At 33.4% G+C, this 19,117-nt stretch overlaps 3 protein-coding genes across 3 annotated transcripts; 1 reads left to right on the top strand and 2 right to left on the bottom strand.

Annotated features, from left to right (window-relative positions):
- Positions 1–448: 448 nt before the first annotated feature.
- LOC101268652 (uncharacterized protein C683.02c) lies at positions 449–4,640 on the bottom strand. The gene is made up of 5 exons (XM_010319303.4): positions 4,096–4,640; positions 3,180–3,321; positions 2,466–2,557; positions 2,186–2,288; positions 449–959 (listed from the first exon to the last, which is right to left on the bottom strand). Exons 1-5 carry the CDS (start codon positions 4,384–4,386, stop codon positions 802–804), a joined length of 786 nt encoding a protein of 261 aa, XP_010317605.1. The 5' UTR covers positions 4,387–4,640; the 3' UTR covers positions 449–801.
- A 3,189-nt stretch (positions 4,641–7,829) lies between these two features.
- Positions 7,830–10,630, top strand: LOC101251552 (tubulin beta-1 chain). Its single transcript, XM_004234348.5, has 3 exons — positions 7,830–8,909; positions 9,325–9,594; positions 9,751–10,630. The coding sequence occupies exons 1-3, from the start codon at positions 8,516–8,518 to the stop codon at positions 10,422–10,424; spliced, it is 1,338 nt and encodes a 445-aa protein (XP_004234396.1). The 5' UTR covers positions 7,830–8,515; the 3' UTR covers positions 10,425–10,630.
- Positions 10,631–10,740: 110 nt separating this feature from the next.
- LOC101251259 (oxalate--CoA ligase) lies at positions 10,741–14,834 on the bottom strand. Its single transcript, XM_004234347.5, has 4 exons — positions 14,222–14,834; positions 12,934–13,981; positions 11,779–11,882; positions 10,741–11,198 (listed from the first exon to the last, which is right to left on the bottom strand). Exons 1-4 carry the CDS (start codon positions 14,420–14,422, stop codon positions 10,980–10,982), a joined length of 1,572 nt encoding a protein of 523 aa, XP_004234395.1. The 5' UTR covers positions 14,423–14,834; the 3' UTR covers positions 10,741–10,979.
- Positions 14,835–19,117: the final 4,283 nt, after the last annotated feature.

The raw sequence follows: 19,117 nt of genomic DNA, 5'->3' as shown, positions 1-19,117 counted from the left end.
TTATTTATAATAAATAATAAATAATACGAAAGAAAAATTCGGAGTTTAAAGAGGAAATGTTAGATAAGGGGTTGTGAGTATTCTGAGCTATTTTTGAGGCTCATTAATCATTTAAGTCACCACCACGACCATTCTTTGTCAACTGTCATATAATTCCCTGTTGAACTTCGTTTGATAACCGTGACGAGATAAATAAGAATATTTTATCTTATTGTCAATTTGGTGTAGTAATATATCGTTTGTATCTCAAACCAAGTATAAAATAAAATTAATCCCAAATTTTATTCAGTTTCTCCCTAATTATACAAATGTTAATTTACACTTCAACAAAAATCCTTCTCTATTTTATATTGTTGGCACAATATTCATTTGAAATGCAATACTCTAATTTGATCATCCTACTAACTCAAAGTACAACATCTAAGGACCAGGTCAGCAGAAGTAGAACTAGGAAACTGAAAAAAAAGTTAAACGCACTGAGTGTTTACATCAAGCCAATGCAATTAACAAAAACAAAAACAAAAATGGTGGATACACAGTTAACTAATGAAAAGAGGAGTAGAAAATAGTCCTAATCTATATTTTGTCATACTCAATAGACACCATTAAGCATTAGCACTCTCCAATAATTTGTCATTTTAAGTGTTCTAATTTTCTGCCGTATTTTGTGTTCCTCAATAAGTAGAGGAGAAAAGTATTGCAAATCAAAATTTGAAAGTGAATTGCAGTTGTTGGACAAGAAATTTGGATCAGTTTCAAGAAAACCACTTTCCAGGATCATCGGTTCTTCTGGAGATTCATTCATCCTACAAAGTTAACAACTTTAGGTTCTTTTTTCTTCTTTAATTTAGCATCATCGTCTTCATTAACATCATCTGCCTTGAAGTTGAAGTCATCCTCAAGATCATCCCCACTGCTGAGTTTGGTAACTTGTCCCCTTGGCCGGTCTTCAAATTGAGCTGTCAGAAACAAGGGAAAGGTCACAAAAAAGGTGGAACAGTTGAAACCAAACCAACACTAGCAAGCAGCATCCATTACCAACAAGCCACAAGCATACAGTAAAAAAAAATCTATGAGGGTATGTTTGTAATCAATCAGGGAGCAAACAAACGTCCACCAAAAGTTATTCACATGACATAAATTTCTCTTCATGCAACCAAAGGAGTGTATGGAAGAGGACATGAGAAGGTCCAGACTTTATATTGAAATGGGACTAGAGTGACTGACTTATGAGGCCTTTAATTATATACAAAAAAATATGATAAAACAGACGACTGTAGCTTGATTAATTCTCTTCTGAACCAAAAGTAATTGGCTTGGCTGTGACATGGCCAAAACCTGTTCAACTGAGCAGATAAAGAAAAAAAAGTTGACAAAGTTGTTGGACTGTCTTTATACCGTCGAGAGAAAAACAAGACTAGGTCATGCACAAGAGAAGTAGAAGAGATCAAGTGCTCTGTTTGTCAAGTTATAAGCAGCCTTGCTAAATCTGCAACTATTGAGGGCCAAATGATTAGGTATGTAGGACATGAGCCAAACTGAATGACAAAGAAGTTACAGTGTGGACATTATGATGATAGCATATAAGTTAATATGTTGGCGGTCATTTGGTAGAGTGTATTAGCAATAAATAATGCATGCATTAGCTATATGTATTAGTGGTACCTTGTTTGGTGCACTTTTTCATGCTATGTGTAACTACTGCAAGCACTACTTATACACTCTATTGTGTATTGGGAAGTGTATGACTAACACCATGGTTTCTAAGTATTAGTAAGACAGAGATTCAGTGTGTATTAGCATGATTAAAGACCCAATTATCCCTCAAAACCCTTTTTACATCTTTTTCACCATAATTATGGAGGATATTTTTGTAAATAAATTTTTTATACAATGCATTATATTTTTTATAAACTAAACAAAACAACGCCTAAGAAATAATCTATGTATAGCTAATAGAAGCATAACTAATACAAGCATTACTAATACACTCTATTCAACATTATTTTTATATACTCTACCAAACGACCCCTTAAAGAGATACTTAAACATTTATAAAAAATGATAGCATACAAAAGGTTGCAAACAGTAGAAATCTTTTTGATATATCTTTTTTCCTAAAAGTGAAGACAAAACTAGAAGTGGCGAAGAGCAAAGTAATGGAATAATATATTAAAGTACGTACAAATTTTAAATCTACCAATGGCCGCATCAGAAGCTTTGCCAGATTTATTAGGACAGTCTCTTGCCAAATGTGTAACGCCACCACAAATTTTGCAACAACCACCCTGCAAACAAAAGTCATCAAGAACTTGAACTTCTAACCTCCTGTGAAATTAACGTTTTTAAGTTTCCTTAGAAAAAAGCTCATTTTGATTGAGTAAACATGGACGTATCGAACCAGCATCAGAAGGTAGCTGTGAAGTGATTGAAAATAAAGGTTGAAGCCAATAGAATATATGTACCTTTGGGTATATGCCATGAGTATTTTTAGGGCAGTCCTTACTCAAGTGACCTTGTTCTTTACAAATAAAGCAACTGGCAAACTTTGTTCCACCTGCATAATTGAGAAAACAACATGATTATACTAAAATTAAAGAAAAGAAACAAGGAAAATCTTTCTAAGAAAATAGATATTATTGTTAGATCAACTTCAATAGACCCTTGGAAAAACAAGGGTTACTCAATCTGAATAGCACATATATAGCAAAAGTTTAGCATATGCTAATTTTTGAAGCACTTCAGTTTTGGCGGTTGCATATACTCTCTTTTTGTCTCCACCAAAGAAATTCTGAAACTAATTTTTTAACTCAGCATTAACTCAATTTAGGTCAACTCTTATTTTGTAAGTATGGATTAATGGAGTTTGATTGGTCAAGACAACACTATAACAATTAACCAATACCCTGACCCTGTCAGTTGGTTCAGGAACTAATTTAGTAGTTTAGCCTTAATTATTCAATGTTTAACACTTCCATACTGCATATTACAAAGTTGATACACAGAGTACATGAAATATAGTGGACCAGTATTGAAATTACGACGAGGAGGACAAGTAAAAAGTTCACAACCTGAAGAAACGTATGCACCCAAAAAAATTAATAAAGAAGTAAAAGAAATTACATTGTTCACGGAATGAAGACAAGAGATACTACCAGATAAGGTCAAAGGAAAAATACCATCTTGAAGCGGATAGGGGCAGTTAGCCAAAGAATGGCTTGTTTCCCCACAATTGTAACATAACTTCTTATCCACTACTTCATCATTCTTGTTGGGGCAATTCTTCAGGCTGTGACCACGTCGGCGACAAAGCAAACATATCTTCATAGACACATATCAACCAAAGAAGCAAAAATCAAAACGAGGCAATAATATTCTTCTAGTGTAGCAAAACATCATCTCAGATATCATTGAGCAGTGCCACTATAAGTCAACACTAAATAAATTCTGTACAAAGGCCACGTTTGGTATGACTTCAGTTGTTTTTACCAGAAAAGGAAAAATTTTACCTAAGAAAATCATCTGCTAAGTCATTTTCCAATGTTCCATTGATAATAAAAGTTGGTGGAATCAAGAGTGGCGGAGGCTGGACTGACCACCAACGGTAGTGTTAGGTAACAATTGGAAAGGGCTATTTAGAAGTTAATTGGGATTAATGATATGAAATAAACATATTTTCTTAAATAAGCAAACTAAAGTACAATGCACTATGAATCTAGTTATGGAGTATTAAGTTCATAATAGAATTCATCTATTTGCTGTAAATCGACAGTTTTAGCAGTCAAACTCTGGAATGACTACACCATGGAGAACCGAACCGAACCAAAATATCAAAGCATTATCATTCATTTAAATAACATGTCAAAATAACAAGACGAAATGAAACAATAGATTCAATTCAATTTTCATTCATTTTTCGTTTATTATTCCCTATCGTATTGTTTGTCGTCGTTTATGTTCTGTTACTATCTCTTGTTACTCGTACTTCCATTGAAGCTGGTGTTAGCATTACCAGCCCTATCATAAACTCCAGCACAGTATCATAAACATTGCAATACAAAAATATACACAACAATTGAAAAAAAAAAATTGTACCTTATTCTTTTCCCATTCAGCTTTTCTAGGGCAATCCCTGGCAATATGGTCATGTTCTTTACATATAAAACAGCTTTCACCAGGCTTCATTCCAGCGACTCTAAAAGGATGCTTAGTAAATGAACGTTTCTTATTAGGATCTTTGGATTCTCCTTTTTTCTTCTTGAAAGTGCTCTTCTTCTTCTTTTTCTTGTTCGGGTCTTTGGGCGGAGTTGGTTCTGGCTTAGGGAATAGTTCAGGATTAGCTTCCTTGTATCGTTTTCGAGCTATTCTCTGCCTTTTGCTCACCATTTTTTCTTACAGTATGATTCCTCTGCTTCTGCTTTATGAATTAAAGGAAGTAAATTTACAGCAGCTCCAAAGGTTGAATGAACACAAAGCTGCGAGTTGAAGACGAGGGTTTTGTGAGGGTTTTGGATACACAAATTCGACATTACAGCCCGATTTCGGATCGCCCAAATCTTCATGGGTTATCGGATCCGGGACAAACAAAGCTAATTTCTCCGCCGTCCAAGTGTCTTTCTCTTTCTTGTTTTATATAATTCGTTTTATACAATTTGCTTCAATTATATATATAGCGAATTATATAGTTTTTATATTTGTTATGGAGCGCAATTATGTAAACTTTGTTATGACATACAAATATAAATTTTTTATTTGTTATATGTGAAAGTTGCCCAATTCAATAACAGTCCAAAACTATTGAGGAGGATCAGTTTGGACATTAAGCTGATTTTTAAATTATCATTTGCAATTTTTAAAATATAAAAATTAATTTACAAATTTATATTTTGTAAAAAAAAATTTACATTTATATTTACTTTACTTCATATGTAAATAAAATTTATAATGTATGTGATTACTTTTATAATTATTTGTATCTCATATGATAATTATTTTCACTAACATGAAATTTATTATTACTTCAAATAAGTTTCTACTTTACCGTTTAAATTCTTCAAATTTATTTACTAACAAAATTTACTACTACTTCATTCAAATCAACATTTAATAAATAATATAGTGTTTTATTATTATATTGAGTAGACAAAACCGACCGTTGTGGCATTAATTGAAAAAATTAATTACAAACGATTGAAAAATACACGTTCAATGTGTGAAGATGTAATATATGGAAGGATTATATTATAAATTAGTACACTATAACTTATGTTATGTTTTTATTGAATTAAAATTCGATCAATAAGTATTATATACATAAAATATTCAAATTATATATCCAAACATAATTTTAACTTTGTCTCAATATTTTATATCGCATGAACAAATAAGCCTCAAGTATATCCAAATTATTCGAATTAACTCGATTGGTAAATATTTGATAATTAAGACCTGCTAATTTCAAAATAAATTTAATTCATACGAGAATTGATTTTTTTTTTTTAAAAAAAAAAAGATAACAAACGACAAAGCTAAAAATTAATCAAAGAGAACCACTTGATATTAGGGTTGCTTATCGGGCGAATAATTTCTCTTAACGATTTGACCTAACATATATTGATTTTTAAATGTACTAGTCCGCTAGCAAACCTAGAAGATATCGATTAGTTCAATGACATATTAGCACTTATTAGGCGGTTATCAAACGATGTATTGACTAACATCTACCTTTTTTCCTCGATGGACACACTTTAAAAGATGAATATTTTCCCCTATTTTAAATGTAGTTAAATTATAAAGTCGATACTAAAAAAAATATATATATATATATAGATTAGTAGTACATGTAATAGTTAATACTAACAGATAAGTAAATAGTTTTTGATGTTTTTGGCTTTACAGATTAACAATATATACTTTATATATTATGGAAAGATTATTAAATGATGCTAATACCTAAATTAAAAGTGTAAATGTGATAACTCTTAATAGGTTAACAGCTTATCCAATAATGAAATTGAATAATTAGTTACCACACCAATAAACTATAAATTATAAAATTTTAATATTTTCATCGCTGTCAGTAGATTACTTTGGCCCATCAAATGGCACAACTACAGTAGCTGTCTTGGCTTCCTCTTGCTCTGATGTACACTCCCTTTAGAGCTATCTTCAACTGCTCATGGCTAAATTGATCGGTTTTGGGTCAAACAGGAAGAACTAAAAGATTCCAAATCGTTTATTCTATAACCCAATACCAATAAGCTAATAAACTAATTTTACGATTGACTTATCAATTATCCTTCGATTTTAAATATTCCTATATACAAATTCATTTGCCGAGGATGGCTATAATATTATAACAAACTAAATCGTAAATTAAAAAAAATGAAATTTGATAACAAGATTCAAATAGTATCAAACACTTTGGGAAGGGTAAAAAAATGAATTTTGCTACTTATAGCCTACGCACAAAGCACAACTAACTTAACAACTACACTAATCACAAATTAAGCTAACCAATCGAAACTAAAACTAACTGCTCATAATACATGGATTAACATATCACCATACATAGATAAATATATGTATTTTTCAATAAAGGTGTTATTAATTTAATTGACAATATGTTGACTAACACTGAATCGATACCAAATCAATCAATATTAATATATTATATTAATCCAATAACAATTTTTTGTAAATTTTCAAAGTTAAGCATAAATATATCCAATCAAAAAACACAATGTATTATCAAGTTAGTATGTTATGTTGACACAAGAATATCAATTGAGTGAAATGTTGCTTGATGAGAAAGTATAATGATTAATGCATCTGGTCTCACTTGATCACTCCATGATATCTCACTCACTCCCTTTTTTTATTATTCCTGATAGGGTTAGACAATTGTACATGCACCCATGACCCATTAATTTTAGAAAAAATCATATGTTAGTATATTTATTTTGAGAAATCGATAAGAATTAAAATAGTAATTAACCGTGCACGTGAGAAGTAAAGATATTATGTCATCCGTCTCTATTTGGTTGTCTACTTTAAGAATGACACATATATTAAGATAATAATTATTAGCATAATGAATTTACAATTTTATCATTATTAATTATGGTTTCAAAAACATGAATTAAAATTTAGAAATTTTCAAGAAGTTTATATGAGAGAATAATATGATTTTTTTAATCCCTTTTTAATTCGTAAAATGAACAAATAAATAGGGACAATTAAAAAAAAGAAATATGAACAAATAAATAAGAATAGAAGAATACTAACCCTGGTGAGTAATATGTATGAATCTCTCTTGAAAAGTATACTTCATCCGTCCCATTTGATGTGGCAACATTTGATTCGACACGAAATTTAAGAAATAATGAAGACTATTAAATATTTATCAAATTGTCCTTAAAAAAAGTAACTCAATTTTCTCTCTCCTCATAAATATACTAGAAAATTAAGTGGGATCAATAAGGGTAAAAGAGAAATTATATCTTTAAATACTTACCATATAAGAAAATGTGACATTCTTTTTGTAACTAACAAAAAACGAAATGATGCCACATAAAATGAGACGAAAAGAATATTAGATTTTCTTTTCATCAATTGTTTGAGTGAAAACCACGTTTGGGATGTTTTACTTTTTCTGCTCTATAAAATGTAATGGCATTTTCCCCACACTTCACTTTACAGTCTGGCCCATATACAACAACAATTCCAATGTTAAGTGTTACGAGACAGTAAAATGTACACAAATATGATTACTATCTTAGTTGGACTCATATATATATATATATATATCACAAATGATTTAGCATTTTATAATTTCTTGGGTGATCTTCTTTATTTCCGCCATGCTTTTCAATTTACTTTTGTCAACATGTGAAGAGGAGAACATATTCCTAAAAAAACAAACATTATAAGCTATACACCAATTAAAAGTTAGAAACACTCCAAATTTGCTTATGCATAAATTCTTTTCGTAAATCACACCATTGAATTATAGTGTGGGTTTCCTATTTGAGTTATCACTAACTACTATCCAAACTTATTTAAATTATTATTGATTTGAGTTTCACGTCTTACTATTCCATCACAATTATTGAATACCGATTAATTAGTGACTTATTATTCATTCCATTAGTTGGGTGATTTCTACAATTATTGATCAAAACAAAAACAGTTTCTTCTAAAAATTCTTCCAGCTGTTTATTCACATGATTTCTCCAGTGATCACATGCCTCCTTTCCGACGCTTCACATGCACGCAACAATCTTCCCGCTTTTTTCACAACGTGATAAAAGCGCGTGTCTATCACGCACGTCAAACCCGCGTGACTAAACTTTTCAACATTAATTTGCTGTAACGGCGAACTAACTCCGTTTTCATTTTTTCCACCAACTATATAAACTTCAACTCCTCTTTCCTCCATTTTCCTAAACCAAAATTCTCTCTTCCACACTTTGATCCCATTCGTTCAATTTCTCGCGAAAACAGAAAGGCAAAAATGCGTGAGATTTTGCACATTCAGGGAGGCCAATGTGGGAACCAGATCGGAGCTAAGTTCTGGGAGGTTGTGTGTGCCGAGCACGGCATTGATTCCACCGGAAGGTACAAAGGGGAGAGTGACCTTCAATTGGAGCGCGTCAATGTCTACTACAACGAGGCAAGTTGTGGAAGGTTCGTTCCACGCGCCGTCCTCATGGACTTGGAGCCGGGAACCATGGATAGCGTTAGATCAGGTCCTTATGGTCAGATATTCCGGCCGGATAACTTCGTCTTTGGTCAGTCTGGTGCTGGTAATAACTGGGCCAAAGGACACTATACTGAAGGAGCGGAACTTATCGACTCGGTTATGGATGTTGTAAGGAAGGAGGCTGAGAACAGTGATTGCTTACAAGGTAATTTGGCTGTTGCTTTTCGTGCAGTGCTTTTCGATTCTATAACAGAACTTATTTTGTAACGTGTGGTTACTCGGACGGTGATCGGACTGTGTATGTACTTGTGCACGGTAGCAAAGTCACGAATTTTGTTAACGAAGTATGTTTAACTGATTATCCAGTGTGTTGTATGTATGTCCAACTTAAGCAGGAAATCATGTTTACGTCGTAACAACAATCCAATTTTATGTTTAGATGTTTGAAGACTGATGTATTCATCCCCTGTTAGAACAAATTTTTGTTAGGCTTCTAAGAGAGAAATGAAGTTTGTGCTTGCTATAATTTTGTTGATTATGTGCAGCAAATGGCTTGAATCCAAGTAAATTGTCTGTTTCTTTGATGAGCTTATGAATGTGGACTCTGTTTTTGATTTCAGGTTTTCAGGTTTGTCACTCTTTGGGAGGTGGAACTGGATCAGGAATGGGAACTCTCCTCATATCTAAGATCAGAGAAGAGTACCCAGACAGAATGATGCTTACTTTCTCTGTGTTCCCTTCCCCAAAAGTTTCTGACACTGTTGTTGAGCCCTATAATGCTACTCTCTCTGTTCACCAGCTTGTTGAGAATGCAGATGAGTGCATGGTTTTAGACAATGAAGCTCTTTATGACATTTGCTTCCGAACTCTCAAACTAACTACACCAAGCTGTAAGTCGTCTTCTTGCTTAGCAATAGTTTTTTTTGGTGAAACTTTACAATTGTGATTGTACTGGTGTTAAGATTCTGTAGGATTTGCCCTTTTTATATGATTGTATTATGCTAGTATATGTAGATTAATGTACTAACTCGTGATGTTTGCCTCAGTTGGAGATCTTAATCATTTGATTTCTGCCACTATGAGTGGTGTGACTTGCTGTCTCCGGTTCCCTGGTCAGCTCAATTCTGATCTCCGCAAGCTTGCTGTCAACCTCATCCCATTTCCTCGGCTGCATTTCTTCATGGTTGGATTTGCTCCTCTCACTTCTCGTGGGTCACAGCAATACAGAGCCCTGACCGTTCCTGAGCTCACTCAACAGATGTGGGATTCAAAGAACATGATGTGTGCTGCTGATCCTCGTCATGGTCGTTATTTGACTGCTTCAGCCATGTTCCGGGGGAAAATGAGCACCAAGGAAGTTGATGAGCAAATGATTAATGTGCAGAACAAGAACTCTTCCTATTTTGTGGAGTGGATTCCTAACAATGTGAAGTCTACTGTCTGTGACATCCCTCCAACTGGACTGAAGATGGCCTCAACTTTTATTGGCAATTCCACCTCAATTCAGGAGATGTTCCGTAGGGTCAGTGAGCAGTTTACAGCAATGTTTCGAAGAAAGGCTTTCTTGCACTGGTACACTGGAGAAGGTATGGATGAGATGGAGTTTACAGAGGCTGAAAGCAACATGAACGATCTAGTTTCTGAGTACCAACAATATCAAGATGCATCAGCTGAGGAGGAAGGTTATGACTACGAAGATGAAGAAGGTCAAGAAGCTTAAGTAATGCAGCTGGTGAGAATTTTGTCCATCCCACTGTTTATTCTTTTAAATGTTGTTTTAGGGTTTGGATATTTGTTTTGCGTGTGAGATAGTCGTGGGACAGTTTGCACAAGCCCATGTAGTTATACTTGGTGTTGCATCACATACCTATCACTGTAATCTAGCTCATTGAATTCTATTAGTACCAATATTTTGTGACAAGGGAATTGTGGCTCGCTTCAAAAACAATTATCTGAATGTGTGTGAATATGAAATATCACTTATACAAAGTCTGGAGACTGCATTATGTTTTGTTATGATAGAGATAAAGGCATCGTTACAAATAAAAGAACCTTTGCATTACTAAAAAGAGAAATACAAGATATCTAGCCAAACAATATACTGATAAGATCAGAGGAGAATACACTTGCGCCATTACTGAAAATCTAGAGGCACTGATATATTCTCGTGTCCCGATTTCTTGACCAAGTAGTATGTACGTAAGTAAATATCGAAAAACACATTCATTTTATTGTTGTTAATAGGAGAACGAACCGTAGATAGCCGACACTTTTTCTACGCTCCAAATTTAGGGACTTTGGCAGTTGAAATCTGAGCAAGGAAGTGCTCTGCAACAAGTCGTCGTTGAATTTTCCCTGATGCAGTCTTTGGAAGAGAATCAGTCATGAATACCTTCTTTGGGACCTTAAAGGCTGCCAGGTTCTTCTTGCAAAATCTCATAACCTCTGCTTCATCAATGTTTGACCCTTCTCTTGGAATAATTGCACAATTTATCTGTCGAACATGAAAATGTTTGGTTAAGTCAGCCATACAATGAGAATAACACGAAACAAGGCTGGCAACAATCCATAAACATCGCTATAAATCAGTAGTGGATCCAACTATGGCTGTAGATGTTCATCCATCTACATCCATATATATGTGCTAAAAACATAAATTGAGTTAAATATACATTTCAACAGACTCTTTTACCACAAAATGTACAACACTTAAATTCTGAGTGTCCCATTGCTATTAATGTCTTTCGAAACAATAGAAAGGATATTAAAACGTAAACCATCTAAACTGTCTTCACATTAGTAAATAGAAGCATTTGAAAGGGATAGGGATGGATTATGTGGTTGGGAAATGAAATTTAATTATTGTCACGCTCTCTGAACAACCGCACAAAAATAGAAAATAGGGCTCACATGGAATGAGATACATTAGACGTCTATCAGATGAATCCATACATGTCCAAATCATTATTTACGTGTAATCAAATGGGATTGAAACAAACAAATGTGGATTTCCACTTCTCGTTAATGGAATTAAGTGGGCCAATTCCACAAAATTGGAGTTTTTATAATCTTACCTCTTCACCATACTTGTCATCAGGAACTCCAAAAGCAACAGCCTGAGCAATTTCCGGATGAGAAGCTAGGACTGCATCCACTTCAATAGGTGATATTTTCTCTCCTGTAATTATAAGATGGGAAAATGATTGTCAATAACAACTAACCAGTAATAGTCCATTAACGCTGCTCCATATACTAATATATTGATTAGACGAGTTACTTCAACTCAGGAATCTACTAGTATTTTCGACTATTGATTATGACATGTTGATCAATATCAGAGTATAAAGATGTAAATTTCATCAACAATACTATTAAAAAAGCCCCCACACAGAGTTTGCTTTTCACCATCTTATAAACTTGTTTTTCGAGTTGTCACATCATAGGATGCCTTGATTCTTCTTTGTTAAGACATTTTTAAGACCATTGACAAAGGAATGATCTAGGTAAGGCTTTATAAAAATAAAATAGGAGTCAGAATCATGAACCTAATTTGTGGCTTGGGCCACCCTTACTCCCAAAGCAATGGACAGAAAATTCTAGTAAGCTACATCACATACGGAATGTCAAGCCAAGTTTTATTCAGCTATGCATATTGGGACCACAAACTTGGCTTCACAATAAATAAAGATTATAAAATGGCATATATTTTACTGTCCATACAACAAGATACCCAAGAAAAACACGTCTCCGTCATTAACTACCACCAATTAGTAGAATTAAAAGAGTTTTGTACACCATGAAAAAAATTCCAAAGGTTTATTGGAACTTCTTTTCATAACAAGCCTAAAATGTAATCTGATTGACAAAGTATACTCTAAAAGTAATATGAGGCTGCGTCTGGCTAAGTTTATAAATTGGTAAAACAAGTTTACAAACATTTTCTGCTATATTTGTGAGGTTGGTGAACACCAAAAAATGCTTACGAAGTGCTTATAAGCCAAAACTCACGCCTAATGTATGGTTTCAACACCTAATAGTTTTCTTCAGCACTTCGATGCTTGTCAAATACTTTTAATCAGCTAACCCAAATGGACTCTATATATCGTTGGTATATGTAGCTTAAATCCATGTAAAGATTGTTACTTAGACCAAATTTTTTGTTTCCGTAGACTTACTTTCATGTGATTGTTATCATGCATTTCATGAGGAATAAAAAAAGAGTTCGTTACCTCCACGGTTGATCAACTCCTTGATTCTGCCAACCAAATGCAAGTATCCATCAGAGTCCAAATAACCCACGTCTCCGGTATGAAACCAACCAAACTGGAAAGCTGATTTATTAGCCTCTGGATTGTTCTTGTACCCTTTCGTCACATTTGGACCCCGAATACAAACTTCCCCCTTAGCATTAGGCCCTTGTACAACACCATTTTCATTCAATATCGCCATCTCTTGACCCACGGGTTTCCCTACCGACCCGGGAATATGAGGTCCATCCTCAGGTAATGGGTTGGAAGCCATCAAATGAGTTGCCTCTGTCATTGCATATGCCTCCAAAACAGGAGCCCCAAATGCTTCTTCTAACCGGGCCATCACTGATGGAGCCAGTGCTGCACTACAGCTCCGAATGAACCGGAGCTTTGGGTAATCAGATTCGGGTTTGTTGAGGTGACGATCCAACAGAATTTGGTGAATTGTAGGCACAGCTGTATACCATGTTGCGTTGTATTTTTTCATGTCTGACCAAAAAGTTGTACCGGAAAATCTCCCGGCAGATGGAAGTGTCACGGATGCTCCGGCTCCTAGTGAACTCAGTAACCCGGCCATTAACCCGTGAACGTGAAACAACGGCAACACAATAACCGTCGAATCGGAGTCACAGAGTTTGTACACAGATTTGATATTGTTCACTGAAGATACCAAATTAAGCTGAGAAAGAGGAACGCCTTTTGGCCGGCTCGTGGTGCCTGATGTATGAAGGAAAAGTCCAATATCCGATGGGTCGTTAACGATTTCGGCCGCCGATTCAACGTTCGATTCAGGAGGAGCCGGGGAGTAAACAATATCAGATTCGGCTTCCGGCAGAGCTACAGTCATATGTGGGATTTTCAGTTTGGAGGCGGCGGCTTGAGCCGCTTCATTTCCTTCTTTTGCAGTTATTAAGAGTTTCGATTCTGAATCAGATAAATAAAACTCAAATTCTTCTGCCATATACGCTGAATTCAGTGGCGCCGCCGTGGCTCTAACTCGAATTACAGCTAAAAACATGATCACGAACTGTAAAATTCAAAAAATTCAAAACACAAATTAGGTTAGAAATCTTCATCCAATTTGAAAAAAAAAAAATCAAACCGTGATTATATCACAAAGGTAACGTAAAACCCCCTTTTATTTTCCCAGTTAACGTAAGAACAAACCCTGTTTTCCATAAAATTTCTGCAATGTGATCAAATTGTGGACTATAGTTCTGTCGAACTCTGTATGAATATGAAAAACAAAAAGAAAAGGAAATCAAACCTCGATTGTGTTTGGGAAAGTGAGAGCGATAACATCGCCATGCTTAACACCGGCAGATACAAGGTGAGAAGCAGCACGTTCAACAAGTTGTTGAAGGCGTGCATGAGTAATATCAAACTTGCCGGAAGTGGAAATCGCACGGCGAGAAGGGAATTTCTCAGCAACATGTTTCAATAATCCAGTGAGCGTCATACTCTCCATTAGCAAAATCAATAACCACGAAAAGCAAACGAATATTGATACTGAATTGTAAATGAAAATAAATGAAAGAGATTGAAATGGTGATGGAGAAGGTAAGTGGTTGGTAAGTTATTATATAGAAGGGAGGCGTGAAGTTCTTTTTGCACTAGCTTTAAAAAAAAAAAAAGAGTCAACTAGTATTGGGCCATATGATAGTGTTACGTAGGTCAAAAAAGATATAAAATTATTAATAAAATAAGTTCAGGAATAATAAAATCTTAGTATAGTATAAGTGTGTTGTTGAGATTTCGAGCATAGGTCGAGGGGCACTTGTGTATTATTTCCAAATTTATTAGTAAAATTAATATATCAAAATTAGAAATTTTTTTGATGTGAAATTAAAATTAGAAAAACCTTTATGTTGGGTGTAGGTGAGACTAAGGGAGGTGGCACGCCATATGTTAATGGATTTGCCATTTTATGGGGGAGAATTGGCACACTCCTCAATCCTCTAATCTATTATTATTACGTGGTCATACATGGAAGTTATCTAGTAAAATGATGTATCTTTTTGCTCCCATCATAATATTACCAAATTGCTTCGCTTGATTGTTTGGAGTTATGTGGGGAAGGACATCAAATCGCTTTAAAAAAAATATAAAATAAGGGAATACATTGAATAGGATCGGATCGGATCGGGATCGAAAGGCAATAGCTTTTTCAAAAATTTTAAAAGGATTATTCAATTAATTATGATATCAAAAGGATTATTTATTTTTAAAACAGTTTAAATTAAATCCATTTTTAGAAATACTTTATTTAAATCGTGTTGTGTTAACAAACCTAATTTAAATTGCGTTAAAAAAAATTGTCCTTTTTTAGTATCACAATTAATTGAGTTACCCTTCGAAATTTTTGAAAAAAAAGTTATTGCCCTTTTAGTTTCGGACTCCATTGAATCGTATGATTGTGATGTATCCATATTTTGATATATTTTAGGGCGTTCTACTCATGGAGAGGCGTACCTAAGGGGTGGTTATCGGGATTACGTAAATTCATGGTCCTCTCTCTTGAGCATCTATAGTGGTGTTATATTTTTTTTAAAAATATTGAAATATATATGTGTGAATCTATACTCGGAGTATCATATAATGTGATTATGATTGGGTGCACCACTCTCCGCAAGGTATAAATTTAAATTTCATATTTATCTTGTTTTATTTTTCATTCAAAAATAAGATAACACTTCTCTAAGTGGTAATTGATAGAAATTTTGAATTTAATTATTTCATATACATATATATATTAGCAATTGTCAGGAGTAAAAAACCTAAATGTCGAACATATCAAATTTATATTATAGATCAACCTTTTTTATAATAGTGCACCCTCATCTTAAAATTCTGAATACAAACACATCTGCCGACATGTAAGACATGTTTGTTTACTTGTTCAATTTTATACAAGTTTAAGTATCTACTAGTGCACACTTAAAGTTGGAGGACGTAGTTGCATGATGAAACCAAAGGTTATGTTTATGTATAATGCCTATTTTAGGTAGGTAAAGACATAATATATAAACGTGGCAATTAACTTGACCTTATTTCATAATTAATCGTTCAATTTAGGGTGTACACAAGTAGACACTTAAATTTGTATAAAGTTGAACAAATAAATATATAGATTCGACGTGGCATCCTTTGTGTAGTATGTCAAATAGAACTCAAATTATCTATTTATTTAATTTTATAAACGTTTAAGTGTCTACTTGTGAACATAAAAAATTAAAAGACATAAATATAAAATAAAGTTAAATTAAATGATACATTTATATATTACGTAAGGAGTCCATGCCTTCTTCCACATAGCTCTCATGGAAAAAAAGATAAAAACTTTTGGGCTCTCAAAAGAATTTTCAGTTCTTATTAGAAAATAAAATATTCTCAGCTCTTATCAAGAAATTGAAAAAAAAGTAAAACTATCAGCCTTCGATCTTTATAGACTGTTTCAATTTTCAAAAAATTTTCATTTTTTTCCATTGATTTTTAGCTTAAATTTTTCATTTGAGTTGTGTAAATTAATATTTGTTTTTGTTCAATTCACTGCTTGCTTTTATTCTCATCGAGTTTCAATTTACCAAAGGTTGATAAATTAAAGCTCAAAAGGAGATGAAGAAAATAATTAATATCAAAGAAAAAAAATAGAGAAATATATGATGTGTTAAATTGAGAAAACAATGCACGTGTTGACTTTTTTTACTTTTTAAGTAGAGGGGCATACCCATCATCTTGCTTTTTTTTTTTTTTTTGGCTTTTCAATTAGAAGTGTACAATATGATTGGTTCATTATTTGAATGATTGTATGCTTAATTTATACTAGAGTTGTCAAAAAGGATTGATCCAGCTCCGAAGGGTTCAAATCTCCCGGTTCAAGAAATTTGAAGGGCTAGGGTTGGTCGGTCCTTCATTTGGTAGGACCTGAGAATGTTCAACTCAGTCCAACCCTATAAGAGTCGAGGGTTGGGGTGTGCTAGTCCATTTTTTTTCTTCTCAAACTAACAATTTTTTAATATTAAAGAAATCAAAAAGATTTTCAAATCAAATATGATAAGAAAAAGTGTTGTTTCAATAATACTAGAAAAAAATCTAGTCTAAATAACATGTATATCGCATACTAGAAACGCTGGCGAGATAAAAGAGTGACAAACAAGATAGAATGGAGGCGAGGGTGCGAGATTCGTCTATGTATCCTAAAATACATGTGAACCTACTTGGATAGTGTATATCTTGAATAAATTAACCTGATTTGAGTCTATATATTCCAATATACATGTATTTGGACATATCAAAATATGGTAAAATTCAGAATATTCTAACATAGCATGTATTTAAGTAATTAGATTATATACTAGTGAGGTTATTGTAAGTTGCCCTTAAATAAAAAAAATTGGCCCATAGGCCTACCCTAACCTGATCCCATTCAAGCCCCTAAGGCAAGGGTTTATATGGACCGCCGGCTTATAAGCTCTAACTTTAAATGAGCTTGAAAGATCCTATACCACTATAATGGATTGGATTGGACCAACCCCATAAGCTAAATTCCTTTTGATTTTTCTAAATTCTAATTAATAAATCAAATTAAATAGGTTGTTGATTTTGTAGGTAATTAAAAATAACTCAACTATAAATATTTTAATTACCTACAAAATCACCAACCTATTAAATTTGATTTTTTTTTCATTAGAATTTGATGGCATGCAACGTTTATTTAAAGCAGAAATTATAAAAATGATAATATACATTTAAATTGTTTAATGTCCATCCCATTTGATTCGACCTACTAAAAATATACTCTTTCTCCTCTTTATATTACGTCTAACCTAGCTATTATTTGTTCTCACTCTTGATTTTTCAAAAAGTTTTTTATGACAAGATGACTCAATTACTATGCTTGTGTCTATCCACTGCCTTTTATGAAAATATAAAAAAAACATAAAAAAATTAAGTCGTTTAGAGTTTCAACGAGGTATGTGTGAAATTAGGTCTCAGGTTTAACTCATACCCCAAAAGCTAGCTCAAAGGGAGGCGGATTGTCCAAACCTTATAAGGAGTCCACTCATCTCATTAAATCACCGATATTGTCGTTCTTTAACACCCCACCTCACGTCCAGTGCTTAGCATCTGATGCGTAGCAATTTTAATTTTGAAATGGTAAAGGATGACTCCAAAATGTTCTACTCCCACTTATTGAATAAAAATGTTACAAATATAAAATTGTTTTTATTATAGATACAAATATAAATTATATAATTAAACGTAATCTCTTTATTTAGTGATCCACTTAGCACAAGCATCAAAATTTATTTGAGAGTAATATTGAATATTAAAAGATGCACGTTTGGGGAATCGATATATACCTATTTAAATCTCCCATGCTGCTCATAGTCATTTAACAAATTTTATTAGTCAAACTTAACAATATTAAGTACTCGGTTAGACTTATTCTTCCTCCATAGAATACTCCAAACAATGGTCAATTATTACAGATATGGATTCGAACTAAAATGAAAGATTTAGTTTTATACTCTTTTTATAAATTTGTTTTTAGTTTTATATCATTTATATATAAAAATTCAAAAAAATAATATATCCTTTTTTAAATATTTAATTTGTAAGTGATTGTAAGAAAATCATTTGCTCATGGCAGGAGTAGAGTCCCCTTATGGTCACGCGTTCATCCGAGTCTCCTTCGATGAAAAATTATATTATGATTCAAATAACTTTTTATGTATATATAGTATATGTCAAACTCCCTTCAATTAATTTGTGTATTTAATTTTCAGATCTTGAATCTCGTTAATGAAAATTTTAATTTCGTCACGGATCGAAGTTCGATAGTTGCCTTAGACAAGAGTGGGGTCACGTATAGGATGGGAGTTGTGAAGCAATTTGGACCAAAGGGAACATGCAAATTAAAGGGGATGGGAAGAAAATTACTAGAAGGTGTAAGGAAAAAATGGCTCTTTTGTGAAGACCAAATTCAAACTTGGCCACTTTCACCTAAAATTTTAGATGAACAATTGTAGGATAAGCATCCAAGCTGTATATTCAAACCCTATCAACCTTAAAATGACTTCAACCAATCTCAAGGGCCATTTACCTCTTCGCCAAACGGTGAGGATCGAATCAAATAAAATTGGATAATTCTATTCAGATA

Source organism: Solanum lycopersicum, chromosome 3 (assembly GCF_036512215.1).
Source record: "Solanum lycopersicum chromosome 3, SLM_r2.1".
NCBI lineage: Eukaryota > Viridiplantae > Streptophyta > Magnoliopsida > Solanales > Solanaceae > Solanum > Solanum lycopersicum.
Note: the sequence above shows the minus strand (reverse complement) of the source record. Positions and strands in the feature narration are given on the sequence as shown.

Excerpts from the sequence above, each read along its gene's own strand:
- LOC101268652 (XM_010319303.4), bottom strand. The coding sequence starts at position 4,386 with ATGGTGAGCAAAAGGCAGAGAATAGCTCGAAAACGATACAAGGAAGCT. Across the intron at positions 3,322-4,095 it reads CTGAATGGGAAAAGAATAAG|ATATGTTTGCTTTGTCGCCG; the intron begins GTACAATTTTTT and ends GTGTCTATGAAG. Across the intron at positions 2,289-2,465 it reads CTCATGGCATATACCCAAAG|GGTGGTTGTTGCAAAATTTG; the intron begins GTACATATATTC and ends TTTTGTTTGCAG.
- LOC101251552 (XM_004234348.5), top strand. The coding sequence starts at position 8,516 with ATGCGTGAGATTTTGCACATTCAGGGAGGCCAATGTGGGAACCAGATC. Across the intron at positions 8,910-9,324 it reads GAACAGTGATTGCTTACAAG|GTTTTCAGGTTTGTCACTCT; the intron begins GTAATTTGGCTG and ends TTTTGATTTCAG. Across the intron at positions 9,595-9,750 it reads CAAACTAACTACACCAAGCT|TTGGAGATCTTAATCATTTG; the intron begins GTAAGTCGTCTT and ends TGTTTGCCTCAG.
- LOC101251259 (XM_004234347.5), bottom strand. The coding sequence starts at position 14,422 with ATGGAGAGTATGACGCTCACTGGATTATTGAAACATGTTGCTGAGAAA. Across the intron at positions 11,883-12,933 it reads GGAGTTGATCAACCGTGGAG|GAGAGAAAATATCACCTATT; the intron begins GTAACGAACTCT and ends TTATAATTACAG. Across the intron at positions 11,199-11,778 it reads ATGACAAGTATGGTGAAGAG|ATAAATTGTGCAATTATTCC; the intron begins GTAAGATTATAA and ends CATGTTCGACAG.